Raw genomic sequence first — 21,490 nt, forward strand, 5'->3', positions numbered from 1 at the left:
CTGTGCACGTGTGCTTTTTATACCTGCTGGATGATTTTAGCAGGGATGGCAGAAACCGAAACACATTTCTGTCTCTGTTCCTATTTCTACTACTTCTTCTAGAGTGGGAGTGCGTTTTACTCTATTTACGCCCCTGTTATGGCAGTAAATGTAGCCTGAAGGTATATACAATGCACACAAATCAAATAGCCTCAAAATCAGACATTTACCAATAAATGAACCAGAAACATACTAAGACCGCATCCTCTCAGCAGCAGTTTCCCTTTTTAACCAATTCAATTTTTGACACAAACCCGTACGCACTCATTTAAATAACTTACAATTACCGCCTTCAAACAAGAAGTGGAAAAGTTCAAATCACAACATCCACGTCGACTCTTCATACAAAAAAAAGCTCTGTTGCAGTCATTTTCCTGTATACGTTATAACACAGGACAAGCGAAAGTAGCGCTTCACTTACTTTGTATTTCATCTTGCAGCTTTTCTCTGTGACTCCCAGTAAACAGTGAGTAAAATATCCGCTTTATGGCGTTCACAGAGCGCACATCTGAGTGAAAAGTGCAGGGACTGGAGTGTTTTTCTGTGTGGTTAACCAGCCATCCAGAGTTTCATAGACGGAGAAACACGCACGGAGGAATCTCTGCGAACCAGCACCGCTTCTTTCTCCTCCTGTACGGCAGACTGCTGCTCCCCACACTGACTGCCCGGACCCGCTCATTTACATACAGAGCCGCTGATTGGCTGGAGGAGCTCTCTGTCCCCGCCCCCTCTCCCCCGAGCATATTTCTATGTTACAAATCTGACGTCATTATTAGAAAACAGTAGTAGATTAATTATCTGGAACCGTTGATATATTCTTATAATAAAAAAACGATTTTTTTTTCAACAGTGAGTAATGTAGACGCTCAGTAACGTAAATGAAAAAAGAAAGAATGAGAATGCAACATGAGAAAAGTTCATATTGATGGATTTTGTCAGTTTTTGTTTTAGTTCTTTGCAGGTTAAGATTTGGAGCTGTTAAATCAGCATCATTAAAAGGCTGTTTTGTTTTTATTTTTTATTAGCAGTTCCTATTTGTTATGAACCCATGGATTAATAGACATGTGTCACTGGATTGCTTTTGCAATGATGAAAAGCCTATGGGAACCCAAATCACCAGAAATATGTAATTTAGGGTCTTACATGCATATTTAAATGCATATCAGACATTACCCTCAATCAAAATCAAAATATTATTGTTTTAGGTTTTTTCATAGTTTCCTAAAGCTGGGTTGGTTTGGACATGGTTATGCCTGATCAATATTACGCAAGTCAATATATGTCGTCTGCCACACTCACAGTTTGGAGAAATGCTGTTATCCTCCAAATGAGCTGTTTTGAACCGGGTTTTCTAATAGACGGAAACATTTATTTTCACTCTGATTTTTGTAGATACTTGAGAGAAACTGATATAATATGTGCATTCTTACTATTTTGAAACACGTTTCCAGAGTCTTTGAAATGTGTTGATTCTAAATCAAGTTCTGACGTCCTTTTTATGGCTCCATGTCAGCGATTTTTTTGAACATTTGGCACAAATATCCGCTTGGACTCCATTATGTAGTGATTAGATTTTGGTGGTCATAGGTCAAAGGACAAGACCACTGTGACTTTGTCTGTCTCATTCTCATGATAATGATAGCTCAAAAAGGCCTCAAAAGAATTCTTTCAAATTTGGCACAAACGTCCACTTGGACTGATGAACTGATTAGAATTTGATGGTCAAAGGTCAAGGTCACTGTGACCTCATAAAACACGTTTTTGGCCCTAACTTGATTATTCATGTGCTAAATGTCTAATGGAATAAAATGATGAGGTGATGACATTTTATTTTCTAAAGGTCACAGGTCAACTGTGACATCATAGTGTTGTGCAAACATATTTTGGTCTGTTACTCAACGTCCTATCTTAGGAACAGAAAGAGAGACATTTGGTCAGATACTGAATTGGTGAAACAAATCTTGAAACTGTACTGGCTGAATAGATCTTCTGTGTGAAGCGTCCATGTTTTCACAGATATGGATATAAACTGTAACTGCAACCTGATTGGTGCACAGAGGCTTGCAACCATGCAGTATTAAATCTAGTTTCCCTGTGATTTCTGAGAATATATGAGAGTTTATTCAGGATCGATGTCATCAGAAATTTTATGCTCTGGAAGTTAACGTCACAATGAATCAAAAAATCATTTCTGTGGCAGAGAAGTATTTTGATGCAAACAGAGGCCACAGGCTAATAGTTTTAGAGTGATTTTTAAGCATTTTTAATGGATCATATAACAAACCATCTTAATAAGGTAGTTATTAGTATTATAAGTTATTATTGTAGGTTTGATTTACATTAAATGCTAAATTTACAGTAGCTACAGTATATTTTAAAGCATGATTTCACTGGTTGCATATCAGGAAGTTGTAGCTCTTTTGGTGTTTTGGTGGTTTTTCTGAGAAACAGTGAAACCCTGAGGGTGAAGGAAGTGTGATTATGTAGCATTTTCTTCTGCACGGAAACGTTGGTGAAGCTGTGTTTCTGGGTATTGCCCTGTTACCTGCCCTTCAATGAATAAATAAATAAATACATAAACAAATAAGTTTCTCACTGAGCTGTAACCTATTCTGCAATCACTGCAGCTTGTTTAAAAACAGTGGCTGCACAAAAAAACAAGTCATTCTCTGTTTCTCTCATGTTTTCAAGTTTTAGATTACAAGACGAAAAGATACGGATAAACAAGGAGAAAAGATGTCTTTGTGCTAATAGCGAGCACCAGTACCACCTGGAACCCTGTGTTTTTATATTTCATTAATATAAATAAACTAATCACGAAGCATGATAAATATCATAAATTAGAGTAAATTAAAATAATTTACAATCCCAATAACTTCCTGATAACTTACAATACCTGTTATTTTTCATAAATTTACAGATTATTTTTTACATAAATTTACATGTTATTTTACAGATTTTTTTTACGTTAATGTACACTATTATTTTCAAATTATTGTGCATTCATTGACAGGTGATTTTACATGAATTTACATATGATTTTTTTTTTAATGCTGTAAAGATCAGGACAGCACAAATTATTTTAGATCAATTTACAGGGTTCTTTCAGATTAATTTGCAGATTATTTTTCACTGATTTACAGGGGATTTTACATTAATTTACATGTTACATTATTTTATAGATTATTTAAAATCAATCTACAAGTCATTTTTAAGATTTTTTTACGGTTCTTTTTTGGAACTGTTGACAAATTATTTTACAGTAATTTACATATTATTTTACATATTATTTTAAATTAATTTACAGGTAATCTATAACAATCTACAGGTTATTTTTACAGTAATTAATTAACATTAATTTGCAGGTTATTTTTACATTAATCTAAAAGATATTTCACGATATTTTAGAGATATTTAGGGGTTTCTTTTTTTACATTAATTTACAAGCTATTTTGTATTATTCTACATATTATTTCACACTAATTTACAGATTATTTTTAGATTTATGTACAGCATATCTTTGCTACTCACCCTGACTCGAGTGAAGACGGCACGTTTGATTGCAAAGATGTCACCTCCACACACTGAGCTCAGTCTCTAATGGAGGTGACAAAAAACACCCGGGTTGATCTCTGAGAAACTGTCAGCAAAGCCCTCGCCTCTGTGCATCACCCTGTTAACACCTCTTCAGCGCACACTTCTCCTCTCTGCAAAGTATTGCACTCAAGATCTGCAAGTTGTGAAACGCAGAAATGCAAAAGAAGTTTTTTCTAACATCTTGCACACATACAGGCCTGATGTGGGCCTGTTTGTTTGTTACACAGTCTGTTTTCTCTAAATGGGTTGAAATCTCCTGTAATTATCCTGCCTCTCATGTGTTTCCGAATGCTCTAATTTGTGTCAGCTCATTTATCACAATCACAGGGACCCTATCGGCTCTCATTGTCCCCCTCTGAACAGTCATATCCTCAGATGAATGCCTCTTGTAAAGGCACTCAAAACACTCGTTTGTGTAACATACACCGTGCCCAGCTGGAGCCCATTCTCTGGGCCACAAGTGGGTACTGGGGGGCTATTCTTCTCTGTGTAAGGCATGTGATTATGTGCATGTGAGCACCTGTTTCCTATGACAAACACGACTCATTTTCCCATCTGTTTATATCAGCGCTTTGGAAGAAAACAGCCTGAAATCAGCCAAAAAAGGTTGTTTATCCCCTTTTCACAACATTTGGCTCGATTCAATGAGTCCATTAGTCTTCAGTCTCTAATGGCGTGTCATTTCGGCGCATTATCAGCTCGTCGTTGGTACACTCTTAGAAATAAAGGTGCTAACTAGAACTGTATAGGCTTCTATTGCGCCCACCTTTTTGGCTTCTCCGTTGAACCTTTTCTTAAAGTTCAAACTTTCAACTTTTACCCACTTTGTTATGCTGTAGTCTACAGTCCTGCTATGAACCAAGTAGATCAAAGAAATTTGGCCGTGTGTCAGTCAAAAAACATTTTGATGATTATACACATCAGTGTAAAGAAAATTCCAGTTAAACATGGAATAAATAGAAGATTTGTGGCTATGTTGTATATAAAAACATACCTATCATAATAACTATACAGATGAAAAATTAATAATTCAATTACAAAATAGATATGTAGGAGATTTTACCTGTTTTTGTTAAAAATACAGTGCTTTTCTTGGTTATTATGTACCATCTGTCTGTTTCATGTACAGCGCCTGTTAGTAGCAGCATTAATGCTTCTCCTAGACAAAATACAGCGGGCTGCTGGAAGGAGAAGGAGCAGATACTGTTGATGAAATGTTTCAGTTAAGTGAAACATGATCCTGAATCCGTGTTAGGCGTTTTGTTCTGAAAGTGCTTGACTTCCTGTCTGGTATGATCTACTCTGTGCGGCTTGATCTGGCTGCTGTCCATCTCCGGCAGAAATAGACCTGGCGCATATTTTCCGCAGAGCAGAGCGGCAAGACGTGTCTGGGATGCTTCTGAGACGTTTCGAGGTGCATCCGGTGGAATCACCAGCAATGTCTAGGACGTCCACGATTGGTTTCAGAGGCCGTGCCATGGCTGTAATGCGCAATGTTGACGGACCTGGTGTAATTTAGGTTAAGGGTGCTAACAAGAACCCACCGAAGGGATTTTACAGAGAGAGTTCAAAGTCCACACATTCAAAATGAGCACATATTCAGTTTAATTTCACAAATTGTAAACAATTGCTAGAACACAAAGAAATAAAACATCTTGCAGGAATACAAGAACAACAGAGGCTCCTCAAAATAAATTGCGTTTTTTACAAACTTGGCATGTTCACGAGTCACTAACAGTCCATTAAGAATGGACCTGCGACCCACTTTTGGACTGCAACCCATCAGTTGGGAACCTCTGCCATAGATCTCTCTCCTACTAACCATAGTTTTAGTTCTTAATGGATCTTTTTCAAGAAGAACCCTTGAAGAACCATCTCGTAAAAAGAAAAAAAAAAAAAAGTGTTCGTCAGAGTTAAGAGGTTGCTGGTTTAAACTCAGCCCTTCAGGTGGAACCCTTTTGGAACCTTTATTTTTCAGAGTGTAGAAATGAGAGAATTAGAGAGCCTCTTACAAGCTTGAATTACAGCCCAAAATCCTCCTTTTGAATCTCAGCGGAGAAGTCAAACAATCACTGGCCAGGGGGAGATTTGTACTGGCATCTGGGCTCTGAAGCAGCGATCCCCGGTTGCCATGACAACTGCCACCAGGGCCGCAGTATTTGTGGTCTCACACCTACAGTATTACACCAGCAGAAAAGGACTCCAGAGGTCTTTCAGTGGCATTATGGAGCATTTCAGCGCGGAAATAGCCGGTAATAGTGCGAGTGAAAAATGAGCCACCCTGGCTTTCATCTCCGCCAGGTGTCTGTGATGTTTGGGTTACATAAGCGCCCCCGCAGATCTGACCCCGGCTTTAACAGAGAGCAGAGCAGCCATACATCTTCCATAAGTGGAGATCACAGGGCTCTGTGGCCTGAAGCGGAGATCCTCACTGCTGTTTCAGTGGACGGACAGAAGCAGGAGGCGTTGGTTTGACAACAGCTCCTCTGTTACCGGACGGACGGACAGAGGGAGGTGGCCCCTCGCTGCTGCTTGTGAAACACTGTCCCTCAAACTCTCGCAAACCAGCTCAGGCAGATTTATGGGTCCCACCTCCCTAACTTCACAGACAGGCGAGGCCCCCTACTCGTCCTCAGTGTCTCCCTCTCTGTGACCTCTGACCTTTTGCAGCCTTGTGGCCGAGCAGCAGCAGAGAGGAATGCACAAAACACACAAGAGAAGAAGAGGAGCGAGAAAATATGAGTCTGACTCACAGTAGGGGTCTTGATGTTTTTCTGACATTTGTACCTTAAACCAGTGGTGCAAATTAATTAAGTACATTAACTCAAGTACATTTTTATGTATTTTATTGGCACACAAATAGATATTGTTTTATTTCTGTTTATTTCTACAAACCATGCCTAAATACATACTGTGTGCCAGATGTCTTTACGAACCAAAGTAACTGAGCCCGAGATTGAATTTACTGTTTTCAACCTCTGACAAAAACAAATAGGCCCAATGAAAACAAGTAACACATTTTGCTGATCGCACAGCTGATTGATAGATAGCAGCAGACTGACAGTCAAACGTTCAGCGGAGGAAAGTGACTTTTTCAGACTTCCACAGAGGACTAGTAAGACTTTAGCTGGATTCTTATTAATTCTGTATAAATTTGGCAACACATCTCTCCATCTCTCATCCAGCTGCTCTCTGCTTTTGTTGTTATTAGGGGCGGATTAAGTGATTTGGGGGCCTGGTGCCCCAGCCCAAATGCCTTGCTTTGATTTCACCCATTCTCTAACTGGGAATGATGGTGGGCTGTTGGCAGCTGTAGAAGTTATGTTGTTCTCTACATCGTCAGTGTAACTAATGTAGTGACACGTTCTCACGCTGAACACAGTACCGATTACCTCCTTGCAATTCGGTATGAGAAAGTGTTGCAAACCTAGCCTGTTGTACATGGGTGTGAATGACGCTGACACGGCAGCAATATTTGGTGAGTTGGGATAAGAATATAAAGCTTTTGGACTCTTCGTTCACCCTGGAGGCATGCGAGAAAAACAAAGTTATTGACAAATTCAATGTACATTGGATAAGTGAAGTAACGACAAACTGCTGTACATCATGACTAAAAATCTTTGTACTGAACTGGTTGAAATGATTCGATTTAAATGATGATTTCCACCTCTCAACTGCTCTCTCTGCTCACATTATGTGCTGTGTTTAATGTCCTCCATCACATTGCTCAAACATCACAGTAGATTGATTCCCTTCTGCATCATTAGCTGAATCAACCACAGATCAGAGGAAACAGTCGCAGCACTATGAGCTCTGCAGCCTTTAGCGACCCACTCCAAGGCTCCAGTTTGACATGAAGGGTTTCATTTACGTCTGATTGTCACAGTTGTATTTCAATGACCTGAATAGCTCCTTGTGCGCCGCTAAAGGCTTAGCTTTATTTGGCCTTCAGCTTGGCAGTGATATAAGTGATCCACGGTCGCTGAAAAACAAGGCCATAAAAGTCTGAATTAGACTTAGATTGTGCTGCACACGTAAACGCTCACTGTGAACGTGAATTACTCTTAACCGGGCGCCAAGGCCATCTTTTAAAATCCAGAGTTCAATGTTCACTGTTTTTTCTTCCCTTCTCACTTGTTCATTCTCTGTACATTGCCCGGGCACACCTTCCCCTGTGAGTAATTTGCCTCTGGATTGGTCTTGTATTCTGCCGCAGAGCTAACTGTTCATCATCCTGTCACCAGCTACTGCAGGATAATGCTTCAGTGTCAAGAGCAGTTTTAAAATTCAGACGACATACAGATCCCACATACAGCAGAGCTTTATTAGTGGAAACGAGAGAGGTGAAAAATACCTTTTTTTCCCACTTTAAAATGAAAGGACACCGAGGTCATACGTATGATAGACACAGTGTAGCCTCAGGTCTCGCTCCCAATCATCCACTCCACTGAACAATAAGCCGCTGTATGTGTCACTCAATCCACAGCCGGAGAACACTTCTCATCTCTAATTCACTACACAGCAAGAGAAATCTTCAGCCAGACAGCGGGGGGAGAAACCAGGCTGGGATATTTATACATATATATGCACACACACATTTTGTATAAGGATTTCTCTGTGTTTTCACTTTTCACATTTAAAGGGACAGTTCAACCCCAACTCAAAATTATATTTTTTCCTCTTACTTGTGCCATTTATCAGTCTAGATTGTTTTGGTGTGAGTTGCCGAGTGTTGAAAATATCAACTGTAGACATGTCTGCCTTCTGTCCAATAGATGGCACTCAGCTTGTGGTGCCCCAAGCGCCAAAAAAATACATTTGGACTCAACAGTGAAGCCTCTTTTCAGAAATCATGACCTGGTTAGTCAAGATAAACTACACCGACCAGCCCAACACGCTCCTATTTCAACTCGTGAAATAGTTTTGTCAGTGGACCTACACGTATAAAAATATGACGCCTAAGTTACCCTCCTGCGTCAGTTTTGGACGTTCAGGGACAGCGTGTCAATTTATGTGTATCTCTTTTTTTCTCTCTTTTTTTAATCGTGATTTTTTAAAAAAATTAAGTAATTAATTTACCTTTTACCTTTCCTCTTCACTCTTTTATTGAAAGTCTATATCGCTTTACATGTTTTATTGCTCTGTAAAGCACTTTGAATTGCCCTTTTATATGAAATGTGCCGTACAAATAAAGCTGCTTTCACCTGTCTCTGTTACATGCATGCATTTTGTTTCACAGGGAATGGAAAGTTTGCGCTCCTTAAAAGTTGTTGAAAAACGTTTTTATGTTTACATTTATTGGTTTAGACACCAAAAATACATGGTTAGGTTTAGAAAAAACATCATAATTTAAATAATGTGACTAATGTCATATAATGTCATGTGACATATGTCTCTAGCGTTGCATGCTACTCATACGGGCACTTAGTTATTAAAATTGATTGATGGATTGAATTTTTGGTATTTCACAGTAAACCCAACAGTGGGCTCCCAGGTGAAAGTCCTGAATTTGTTTGACCCATTCATCTCCCTTCCACATGGACGTTTTTGCTCTTTATACTATGGTTTTTCCTGTCTACGTCAGAAATAACCGCGGCCTGCTGCATATCATACCACCAATTACTTAGTGCTCTTCTTCTTCACCCCCTTTAGGGCTCAAGGCATCGCTGATGTTTTTCCACCAAACATGGTCTTTCGCGTTCATTAGCTGTGCCTCATCCCATGAGAGACCGACCTCCAGCAGCTTCCACCGTTCGTCACCAGGTTTGGTTGGCTCTGTTTCCTTTTTCCTGCTGGTGTCCATTTGAGAGGCACTTTGAGGGCATTCATATTATCTGTCCATGTTTAATTTCAAATTTCCGGGTAAAGCAAAAATAAATATGTGTAATGAGTCTGTCAAACTACAGAAACATATGTTATTGACCACCCAGACAAATTTGAATCATTAAAGAAATTGCCAAGTGTAAACTAAATAAAATTAGGTTTCAAAATCATGAAAACTGAGCAGTTTTCTCTGCTCTTAGACACTGGAGGCGTGTCTGTTAAGGAGCTGAAAGTGTGTTACCATTACTGCTAATGTTAGAGCTTCAAGTATTACACTATAAACTCATGGCGTTACGTTTAACCCTTTTGTGTGATCTGCTGTGAGATCTCAAACACTCGACAACTTACACCAAAACACTTCAGACTGAAACAGAACTAGAGGAGATATGTGTGTTTTGATGTTGGGTCGAACTGTCCCTTTAACTTTAGCCCTAGAAGCACTATAATTTAGCTGAAGTCAGGCATCTTGGTTGGATGACAATCACACTGAAATGCATTTTGTTTTTCGTCATTCAGCAGTGTGTTCAGATTAGTTGATTTCTTGTTGGGAGGAGATGTTAATCTGTTTTATTTTGCTCTAACCAGTCGGCAGCAAGTGACGTATTCCTTCTACCGATGTCATTTTCGAAACTATAGTTGTGATAACAGCTGGTTGCGTAGTTTTACGGGGATCAAATGTACAGTCCAACGTTTCATTTTCTTCAGATGGTTTTACGTTATCTCCCCTGTCTTCTCGACCAACCTGGTGTCGTAACAATAGACTAAACATTTAATTGATTGATTGGAAATATAACTGATGGTTGATGGCAGCTCTTTCTTACAGACAAAGGCATAAAAAAACAGCCTGATCGTCTCAATCTTGGCTTAAAGTGTCTTATTTCACTCCCACAATGCTGCAGCTTCAAAGCTCCCCGGGATTAGTGGCCTGATTAAAGCTGCATGCGCTCACACATCCCCGTAACACACCACATACAGTAAACACACACACACACACACACACACACACACACACACACTTCTCCAATCAGACAGAGCAGAGGGGGTCAATAAACTCAGTCTGTCACCTTGCCAACCGCAGGTCTTATCGTGCCTCCAAGCAGGCGGTGAAATCTCGCAGCAGAAATGTGAGTGTCAACACGTTATCAGGCTTCATCACCCTCAAATCACAGCATGACTCTAAATCCTACACCAGCGCTTTCCGACCTTTAGTGTCTGACATCCCCCCCATCAGCCCCTCACAGATCAGCTCAAGTACCTTCATCCACACCAGCCAGGTTTGCTACTTTCACTGTTTATGGTAGGTTGTTTTTAGGTTGTTCTGCAACCATACTACTAGAGAGTTCAAAGCCCGGTATACTCTGTGTAATTTTGGGCTGTCCTCAATGAAAGATGACCAAACTTGGCAATATCTTTGGTTGTTGCTCTAAAACGGTGGCCCTATGTCACACAGTGAAAAAGATTCACGTAAGGCCATTGTCATGGTCGTGCTATAAAAGACAGCCCGGGATAAAATTCTGACACTGTCAGAGATTTTGAATGAGCATCTCAGTGTGTGACTGCTCATATGGCCTGCGTACACTAACCAATCAATAGAAATGTAGCATGAAATGATGCACTGATCAGTACGCCACTGATGCTAAATGTAAGTAGAATGGATGTATTAAGAATCTGGATACAGCAACAGAGACGGGGCCTCGTTCATTCCTGTGAGAGCTGCTAATTGGCACATGAAGCAAAAAAAACTTTTTTTCTGGGTATAAAATACCTGGATCTACAGGCCCATAAGGCATGCGCACTAGAGACTTACGGCGACCATATTTGGCCACCATGTAAAATTTGCATCAGGGCCTGGAGCACTTCCTGGGGGCTTGACTAGTAGATGCTGATAAATACTTAGAGCTCTCGTTGCAAAATTATCATGCCAAGTTGGCCTCTTTTCCTCGGCGACAACTGCGTCCACATTCTCCTCCTCCTCCTCTTTAGATTTTTTTCAACACATAAATGCCACTACAGTAAGGACTCGATTCATGTATTTTTCACATTTTGCTCTTGAGTATTGACGTCAGTGGACGCACTCAGTAACCTGCGATTCAGTAGCTGATGTCATCCACAGTCTGCATACATCAAACTTTGTGTCGTACACAAGTTTATTGAGATCCATGTACACAGTGTATCTGCACTAGACTAAGACTACTATAATCTCACAGTTTGCAGGAGGCTTCATTTTAGCTGTCTGTTTAGCTATTTTACCATTTAATAATTACACTTAGCTAATTATGTCGACTGCTGTCTTGTGGAATCCATCGCTTTGGTAATTGGGAAGTCAAGGCTGCATTCGTCCCACAGACTGTATTAGTAATGGACATTGCTACCTTGACGTCACCCATTAGTTTGTGGACTGCTGTTTTGAAGCGATGAATTTGGCAATTTGGGCATCACCATTAGAGCAAGAAGTGACCATATTTAGATGAAAGGGTGGAGCTGTGGAGGAGCGAGGGCTGGATCTGACTCACAGACGGTAGTAAGGCCTCGCAGACAGCTTGTCACTCAAGTAGCCCTGCCCTTAAATATCCATAAATTTGTTATATAAAAATTCACCCCTCTTCATTTGTCATGAATAAGAGTCCAAAAGTGTTTTTTATACCAGTTTTTAAACATATTTGTTTCTGCTGTAAAGTTGAAGTTTTAACATGGGGGTTGTGGGGATTGATTGTGTTGGAGACCTCAGTTTGATCAACCACTTTACTTTTGATTTGGCATAATTTTTCAGTCCTTAATTTTGCAGCTTGACTCTTCCCCGTTACCTTCAAATCTTTGTGTGTATTTATTCATTGATTTCTGATTTTTATCAAGACGTATTTATATATTTAAAATCAAACACAAGTTCCCAAAGCCCAAGGCAGCATATATAATTTCTTGTGTAGTCTGAGCAACCCAGCAAAAAACCCAAAAGTATTAATTTCAAATGGCATTAAACGGACAAAAGCTGCAAATCATCACATTTAAGTAGATTGAGGGAGATCACGTTTTGACATTTATGCTTTAAAAGGCATAAAACAATTACTTTAATGTCAAAACTGGTGATTACATTTGTGTTCACTGAGGATTCGACTAATCATTTCATCGCTGATCCAAAGTGCTGCTTCAGATGACTCAGCTCTTCTCGTAAAGAACAAACCCTCCATGACACACCATATCAACACTGTTTATAATCTCATGTGCGGACAAGTCGCTCTAATCTGATCATATTTCAGCTTTTCTTCTCCTCCAGCGTCAAAATCCTGGGCTTCCATTTTCCCTTTATTCAAATGTGTGCCAGAGATTTATCTGCCCATGTGATGGATCCAGCACATTTGGCCGGCCGCTCTCGACAGCGAGCTGTCCGGGGGCGCGCTCAAACAAAGCATGGAGAGAAAAACATCGAGGTTTTGGCTTTGCTCTGCTGGTTATTTATGGAGAGGATCCATCCATCCTTTTTGTGCTCTGCGGGCAGGGGCGCAATGCGGGTGGGAATTCTGGGAAGTGAGGGATCTAAACGCGGCAACAAACCCCCCCAAACATGTTGGTGGACGGTGAGGAGCTCCGGTGCCTCCGCGCTTTCATAATACAGCACTCTGGAGTTTGTATTTAAATATGCACAAAACCGAACATTTTTAAGAGGGATTCCTGACCTTTAACTCCACCTCCGGTCCTGCTACTCACCTTTTCGTTGCCAGACAAACAGCGCTCTGCCAGCTGACCTACTTTAAACTGCACTGTACGCATTGACCTTTTCTCCTACTTCATTCAACCAGCACATCTCATGTTCACCGCGGCCTCACTCCGCTGTTTTCATACCTGCATGTAAATGTTTTCTTAACTTAATCCGAAACACAAAGCACAATCATAGCTGAAGAGGTTGAGCAAATACGTGAATACTCAGGAAGGAAAGCGAGGGATACAATGCAAGCCATCCGTGCTGGGGTCTTTGTGTGCGCCTCTGGTATGGCTGGCGGTGAATTGGAAATGGGGTTCTGGTTTCCTGCATACCCTTCTGACTGAGATGAATGGGTGTAGTGTGGGTAGTTTCTTAATGAACTCATAGCAGGGTGTAGTCTGGGCTGGCGGATTGCTCAACACCAAGTCTGGAGCGCTACAAATCTAATTGTGGCTCTTGAGAACGGAGTCTGATTGCTCTCTGGTTGCCGTTGTCAGGACACGGAGCTCTGCCCGAGGTCTGCGGCTGAAAAGAAGTAAAGAGAGCGTTTTGGCTTACAGTAGGATTTGGTGGTGTTGGCCCGCGGGCAGAGGAGACGTGATGGGACTTCTCTGGTATTGACGAACGCTGTGTTTGTTGAATGTGAAATGGAAATAAACAGATTACATCAACGAGCTGAAGGAGTGGAGGCTTTGAGAGCTTGTCTGGCACCACTCTGAAGGTCACACCACCACTGTTATCTGTTAAACAACATAAATGGAAAAAGAAAGTTTCCTGAAAGCAAGACTGAGGTCTCATTTATACCCCCTTTTATGTACGAAAATAGCGACATGTTCTTATCCCAAATCGTCACATGATGCCGCTTTGCAGCGGACTTCCATGTCTGAAAATCAAGTGTCCTTCTGCATCTGCTATCTACATCCCGGGATGCTGCAAACAACACAAGCACATGGTGGGACTAGAATTTAGCTGAAGTGGGGCGTGTTGGTTGGCTGATAATATGAGTGAGATGTAATTTTGTAGTGTATCATTCAGCATTTTATTTGTTAGTTGATTTCTTTCTCTGATCTTATCCATGCTTTTGTTTTGCTATTTTACAAGTCAGTAGTTGGTTAAATATATAGGAGGATGACGTCTCCATTCTAAATTTTGTCTACAAGTCGTCATCTGTGTTGAAATTGTTTTCAAACGCTATTTTTATTTTGTGGTTAAACCAAGGACCTTTGTTGTATGTCATTTCCCTCCTCTCTCTCTCCTCATTTCATTTCTTTACTGTCTGCTGTCTAATAGAGATTTTAAAGATAATTGATTTGGTTCTGTCCATGTTTGACTGCACTCGCATTCAAACTCGGCAAATATTTAATTGGTTTTGTTGGAAAGCTGACAAGCTGACTAACTTGATAATGTTAAACAATGAAAACAAGGGAATGCTGCATCTGAGTGATACTGAAGGAGGATTTCAGGCCTGTTCCCTTTCTGACCCTCTCTCTGTTTCCGAAAACATTCATCTAGAAGCCGCCAGCACATTATCTTGCATACAAAACAGATGTTTACAACAAGGCAGTGACTGTTAGCACACAGTAATCAATCCGATGTTCCAGTGAGGAAAACCTCAGCGTCTGCAGATACAAAACACGTCGTCTGAGTTTTATATTTAGAAAGTCAATCAGCTGAGGGCCTCCGACATGTCTGCCATCACCTGAAAGTCCTCCGCTCTCTGCTGCTCTCCGTCTGACTCACAAACATGCACAAAAACAGCCAAACTTGTGGTCAGCGGTTCGATCCAGTTTCTGCTCTTGGCCATCCGGAGTGGTTTCGTCTCAATGTCACGTCCCCCCGTGCAGTCAGAGTCAATATGAATAAAGGCAGCCACACACACAGTAGTTACACACGGGCCTTCAGACTGAATATAGTTCTCTGCAGGGTTGAGCGACGTTGCCGCTCCGCAAAATACTTTTAACCTGATTTTCTACTGCTTTCTACTTTCTTGTACTTTTAGACATTTTGTGCTTTTGACGTCAGGTTTCCCAAGAAACTCATGGGCCAGATGCTCAAAATTCATGACAGAAATTTGCATGCATATTTTTTCCTTAGATGTATAAAGCTGCAACATATACCTGGTTCTGTTTTATAAATCTCAGTCATTGTGAAGCTGGGTGCACATGCACAAGCCTCATTTCCACTCCCACAGTTTGCCGTAAATAAATGTAAACCTTAAACCTCTGCTTGCATATCAATACTTGACTTTCCTATGAGAAATATGGCAAAGGAGTAATGCAACTTCTCCAGCTGTGTAAGCAGTAGAGCTGCTATCCTTACACGCGGCTGTGGTTATTTGTAGTGTTGGTGTCGCTAATTTATCACATTCCTGCAAACCATCATTGCGGTTAAAATATTGACCATATTGTTATTCAACTTCAGGACTTCATGATGCTTATGTCGAAGCTGACTTAGCGTAATGCTTCATAGGATAAAACTAAACAATTATTATTAAGGAGATGATAGCTTAAATGTGGATAAAAAGTAATGAAATTCATCTTCAGTTTAATAAATGCACCTTTCATTTACAGAATGCTGTGCAGACAGCAAACATAATAAAACAATCAATGAAATTGGCAAAAAACATAAAAACAATGTTTTCCACTCTCAACTTAAATTTGAACTCCTCCTTATCACATCACCCGCAGCTATGTCACCTAAAACCGTATGTGTATAAAAACCAGATTTATCTGTGCGTTCCAGTACTCATACTACCATACTGTTTCATATGCTATAAAAAGATTAGTGTGTCCCAATACATACTGCGTGAAATGCCAAGAATACGTGGATGTCCGAATGCATCTGGTTCCATTTGCAGTTTGCAAACCGGCATGCTTTTCTGGGTATTCTGGCCCTCACAGACTGAGCTGCAGACAGACGACAGCTCGTTGACAGCTGACAGAAGCCGCAATGACTGTAATCTATCAATTAATCACAAAGAATCTACAATTTGTGCCGTTCTAACTTCAAAGTTAAAACTACATCACATAGTGACAACAGCAGAGCTCTACAAGCTGACCTACTTCGTCTCTTGTGAGCTCGGCGAACACCGTTTTGTATCTCCGATGTGACATAAATTTATAACTTCAAGATCCTCCGCGTTCCATATGTTTTTCCTTTACTTCAAATTCTGCGCCACAGACTGTGACAGATATAAGAAAATGAGGGTCAAAGTTCAGGGCGCAAGATTATGACAGTTATAATATTATCTCCCAGTTGTTGCATACTTGCAACAGTACGCACTTTGTAAGGGCAGCTGTGGAACGTACTGTGATGTAGAAACAAGGCTGAAGAACTGAGAGCGGTTCTATAGGTGCCAAAAAGATAAATTGATTTCATATGTTCACTGTCCTGTGAAGACAATGTGTCTGAAATGTGTCTGAAAAATGCCTCGTCACAAAGCTGATAAAAGGGCTGTTGGCATCTTCACAGGACAGCGAACATGTGAAATAAATTGATCCTTTAAGCATCTGCAGCCCTGTTTTCTGCTTTGTGACGATGCCGTTTTTCAGAGTTCATTGGGTTTTTTACATGTTTTTGATAGCATGAGAGTTTAACATTTACTCCTTAACTATATGTGAAAAAACACAGAAATTGGAGGCATGCTGACAAAATGAATGACAAGTGACATTTTTTTGCTATAGGATCACCAGCAGCTTTTTTAACTTTATCTAACTGTCTTGGGGAGAAGGAGAGCAAAAAGCAAAAGGTGTTTTCTGTCAGCTGATAGACAGGATAGAAGTGGCCAAACAGTCCATGAAGGTGTCAGAAAAGATATTAAATCAGCTCAAATATAAAAGTGCATTTACATTTGCACTCATAATTGACCTGAGACCCATAAAAAGCAGTTATTTAAAAAAAGAAAAAAGCATGATTGTCAGCCAGGGAATAATGCTGCTTCTTTTTTATGTAATTGGTGCCATATTGTTTCATCCTCCCTACTTTATTTGAACTTCTTTTGTTTATTAGTATTTCTTTTTTTGTATTGTCTGTCTGGTATTATATATTTCCAGCACAAACTAGTTTCAGTCGTGCAAGTACGGATGCATTTTATCAATCACGTATGTGTCTGGTTTTTATAGTTTCAGTATAAAGATGTTTCATATCTTGAGTTTAGAGCCTGATGAAGATTTGTGGCAGGAATGTTATTTTTAAAAGAAAAAAAAATGCATATTTTTATACATTTCTTTGTGCCAGTGCATTTTTTAGTCATTACCAAAGTAAAATCAGGGTTTTATAACAACTCACCACATTCACATATTTCTAATTTCTTTCCCCTATGAAATCCAAACTCTCCGTTTATAGACTGAGTGCCCGAGAAACATTTCCACAAACTTTTGCCACCTCAGATTGATGCTGCGTTCAGATTTCGGAGCAACAGATGCTGCAGAGGAGACAAAGCAGCAGATGAGAAACCCATTTGGTGAAAGAATGTGCAGAAAAGCTCGCTGCCGACTTAACCGGCCATTTGTTTTTGCTATCGAGTTCATCTGGGCGCAGGAACTCTAAGTGATGTTTATATTTGTATTCCTCTGGCTCGCTGGAGTTTTAATGTGGGTGAAAAACGCGCCTCACTATAAATCATTTCAAATTCCAAGTTGTGGATGAAACAACTGGAGCTCGAGTCGGAGATGTGATGTGTTGTGATCCTGGGAAATGCTGTTCTGTTGAGCATGAAATACAGCGTGTGGAAATTTAAATCTTGTGCCATTTGGTCTGCAGTTTTACCCCAAAGCTCAAACCAGCTCAAATACAATAAAATACACACTGTAAAATCTGACAAGCTGATCCTACTTTAAAAAAAACAAATAGGAAAACTGATTGCCTTGAAAATAAAACTGTTAATTTTAAGTTATGTTCCTTAAGTTACTCAGTTTACTCATAATTTTGCTGTATTTACGTCATTTGAGAAGTTGAATTTCTTGTTCTTTCGCAGTGTTAGCACCTTCAGGAAACCAAGTTAGTCTGACTGAACTTGATCATGACAGGATTTTACCAACGATGACATTTGGAGATTTGAGAGTTCTGTTTTGTTGTTTAAGAAAAAACAAACATGATTGACGATTGCAACCAGCAGAATGCAGATAGTAAACCTGGTTTACAGAAGTTGCTAAAACTTAGGAATATTGATTGAATTTAACTTGTTTTTAAGTTTTAACAACTTCCCAAAGTCAATAAATATAACTAGATTTTAAGTAAACTTTAACAGTTAGATATACAGTAAAGTTAACATAAATTAAGACTGACAGTTATATTTACGGTGGTGCGGTGGCGTGTGGGTTGGGGCGAGGTTCGGACCTTAGGTGCGGGTGCCCTTCTGTGTTGAGTTTGCATGTTCTCCTGATGTCCGTGTGGGTTTTCTCCAGGTTCTCTGGTTTCCTTCCACAGTCTAAAGACATGCAGGTTAACTGGTGACTCTAAATAGGTGTGAATGCGAGCGTTAATTGTCGTCTGTCTCTACGTGTCAGCCCTGCGATAGTCTGGCGAAAAATCAACTTGCCAGAATTTAAAGTGTAAGATGACTTTTTTGTGATTGAAAAAGAGATGCTTTGTGCATAAAAAGACACAAAAGGAACAATGCAAACAGCCAACCTTTTGTCTGAGCTGCACATGTCTGGTTTTCTGATGGTGAGGTTATTTCCCTATTTAGCTGCAAATATGGATTCCTCATCCACCGCTACCTGGGGCTAAACCAATTCCACCAGCGCGGCTCCCCGAGCCGACGTCTGGAATGAAAACAGGGCAGGATACCGACACCGCCGGCAGCTGCAGGGGGATCCAGCTCCATCCTGACCTGATATAACCCGCCTGCGTGAATCCCCCCCGAGGCATCACTGTTGCTGAACTGAGCTCGGCATCCCGACTTCACCCACTTACCAAGACCACATTTTATCTCATTATACACACGAACTGTGAGGAGGCCACGCTACGCTCTGAGCGAAGACGAGACGGATGTTTGTTTGTGAGAGAGAAGAGTCGTGAGGGCGCGCTAACGAAACCCCGAGAGGACTGTTAGATGTTAAGATTTGAAGGGCAACAATCTATATTTACTGTATGGGAGACGATACAGACACTTTCTAATAATAAACTCCCTTAAGAACGCCAAGAAAAAACTTTAAACTAACAAAATCAGCTGCAAATGCTACACAATGGACATTTTTTAATCAACATGTGTAAACACATTAAACAGCTCTTCAGTTTCTAAATAATTTTATCACAATTACCAATAACAAGTTAAAGATAAGGTTGGTGTTGGTTTCTTATTGTCAGCATATTTCATAAAAATTTTGAATCGATCCTGGTAACAAGTATTGCTTATACCTAATTAAACCTAATCTTAATTTCTCTGGGCCCAGGAGCTCCATTTTTGTCCAAAAACTATTAAAACCACATCATTCAGCTGATAAGATTCACTAAAGCAACAAATTAATCTGCAGCTGTAAATAGTTCCCAACAAATGCATTAGTACATTTTAGAACATCACAATATCACAAGAATACATATCACATCAGCATTTTTGAAGAAATGTAGTTCAGATTACAGATACATGAACTGAGTTTCTAATCAGAAGGTGGAGGGGACGGTAGACCATGTCTCACCTCGGTGCAGATGACATTGGCGGCACTTCCAGTGGCAACTGTTCAACCAAACTAGGTGATTTTTAGCAATATATTGGTCACATTTCTGGCCATGTTTGTGCAAACTAAACTTTTTATTTTTTCATTTCATTTTTTGTGGGACATAACAACAACAACGACATACATGGTTGCAATACCAGCAGCAATTGTGCAAACAGACCTGGGTGTTTTTTGGCAAGACATCATCGGCATTTCATCAACATGTTGGCGATTGTGCCAATAAAATCAGTTTTTTTTAGTGAGACATTGGCGGCATTCCCAACTGTGATTTATGCCATCACACTAGGTGTTTTTTAGCAAGACAAAGACGGCATTTCCAGCGACATTTGTGCCACCAAAATAGTGAGTTTTTTTAGGCAAGACATTGGTGGGATGTACAGTGGCGATTTTGCCAAAGCACTGGGTATTTCACGCCAAAACATGATCTTTTACAAATCATAACCAAGTGGTTTTTCATACATACATACACATATAACCACCTGTTAACCACAGTGTTGTTAAACATAGAGAAAGGTTAAGTTTCAACATATTTCTCCAAAGTAATGTACAAATGTTACACATGCATGATTTGCAGAAATATGCAGTGGCAGTGTTTATTCATGCGACAGAGTTGCTGGTTGGCAGCTGCTTCATTTGTGCTTCACAATCAGCAGCTCATTCTTCAGCTGCTTGGCTCCAGCTGATTTAGTAACATCCAATTATAATGTTATTCAGATTTTTTGACTGAGTTGAGCCTTTCCAAATTTCGGCGTCGCTATTTATTCAGTTTCTTGGCAATAGTTTTTCTGACTGAAATCAGCTCATGTTTTTTGCTGTTGTTTGCAGTTATGTTATAATGTGCAAAATAAACTTTCAATTTTCCGGTACACACCTCCGGTACATCCATGTTATGAATCCAGTATTGCTGTTTGTACCAGCCGGGCGGACGAGCCCACATTGTGTTTATTTTGTTGGTCTGCTGGCACTTTGGAACAATAGACAGTTTATCAGCAGAATTTCCTTTTCTCATATTATGCAATTCTGCAGCTGGATGTGGCCGCGTCCTGTTATAACAACACGTCCGTCTGAAGCCGTTTTCTCACTTATCATCGCCATCCGTCGCCTCCATCCTTTTCCACCCTGCCGGGGCGTTTACTGTAATTCACTTTCACACTGAGGCTGGATCCGTCTGTCATTTGGGATGCAACGTTATGAAATGACCTGATTTTGTTGAAAGCTATGAATATGATTTAAGCTTGTCGACCGCAGGCCTTTCTTTGTCTGAACTATAATCCATGTGTTGTTTCCAGGACAAAAACAACAAAGCCTTTATTTTAGGTTGTATTTTTTGGTACATATCAGCCTCCTTGGTGCTCTCGTCTCTTCTTTCTCCTGGTTTTGGTTGGTGTGAGTTATATTTCACCCTGACAGCTCAGTCGAGGTACAGTTCAGTAACACCACCACGCCCTGCAGTTAGCTCAGCCCTTCACAACAAAAGACCTCCGTTAAGGGATTATACTGTACAGGATGTAGTTGACTCCAAACAACAGGGTTAGCCTTTCACTCTCCTTGTTTGTTTGCTGTGCTGCGTCTCCACTGAATGAACACAGAGGCAACCTGAGCCCTTTTATTACCGTGCTCCACGGGAATGGCTGAAGTGTTGAGACGCTTTCTGCAG

The 21,490-nt window shown here is 40.3% G+C and overlaps 1 protein-coding gene and 1 long non-coding RNA gene across 2 annotated transcripts in view; one reads left to right on the plus strand and one right to left on the minus strand.

Annotated features, from left to right (window-relative positions):
• nedd9 (neural precursor cell expressed, developmentally down-regulated 9) overlaps positions 1 to 691 on the minus strand; it is a 38,626-nt gene extending 37,935 nt beyond the window's left edge. The window contains exon 1 of the mRNA XM_042506507.2: positions 461 to 691. Coding sequence (XP_042362441.2) covers positions 461 to 472 — 12 coding nt within the window. The 5' untranslated portion in view covers positions 473 to 691. The remainder of the gene's footprint in view (positions 1 to 460) is intronic.
• The window catches only part of LOC148186675 (uncharacterized), a 55,082-nt gene extending 35,287 nt beyond the window's left edge, over positions 1 to 19,795 (plus strand). The window contains exons 2-3 of the long non-coding RNA XR_015779451.1: positions 9,289 to 9,399; positions 18,846 to 19,795. This is a non-coding gene — a long non-coding RNA (uncharacterized LOC148186675). The remainder of the gene's footprint in view (positions 1 to 9,288; positions 9,400 to 18,845) is intronic.
• Positions 19,796 to 21,490: the final 1,695 nt, after the last annotated feature.

The sequence above is a fragment of the Plectropomus leopardus genome, chromosome 17, assembly GCF_026936395.1.
Source record: "Plectropomus leopardus strain MGB_pleo_1.0 chromosome 17, ASM2693639v1, whole genome shotgun sequence".
NCBI classification, from domain to species: domain Eukaryota; kingdom Metazoa; phylum Chordata; class Actinopteri; order Perciformes; family Serranidae; genus Plectropomus; species Plectropomus leopardus.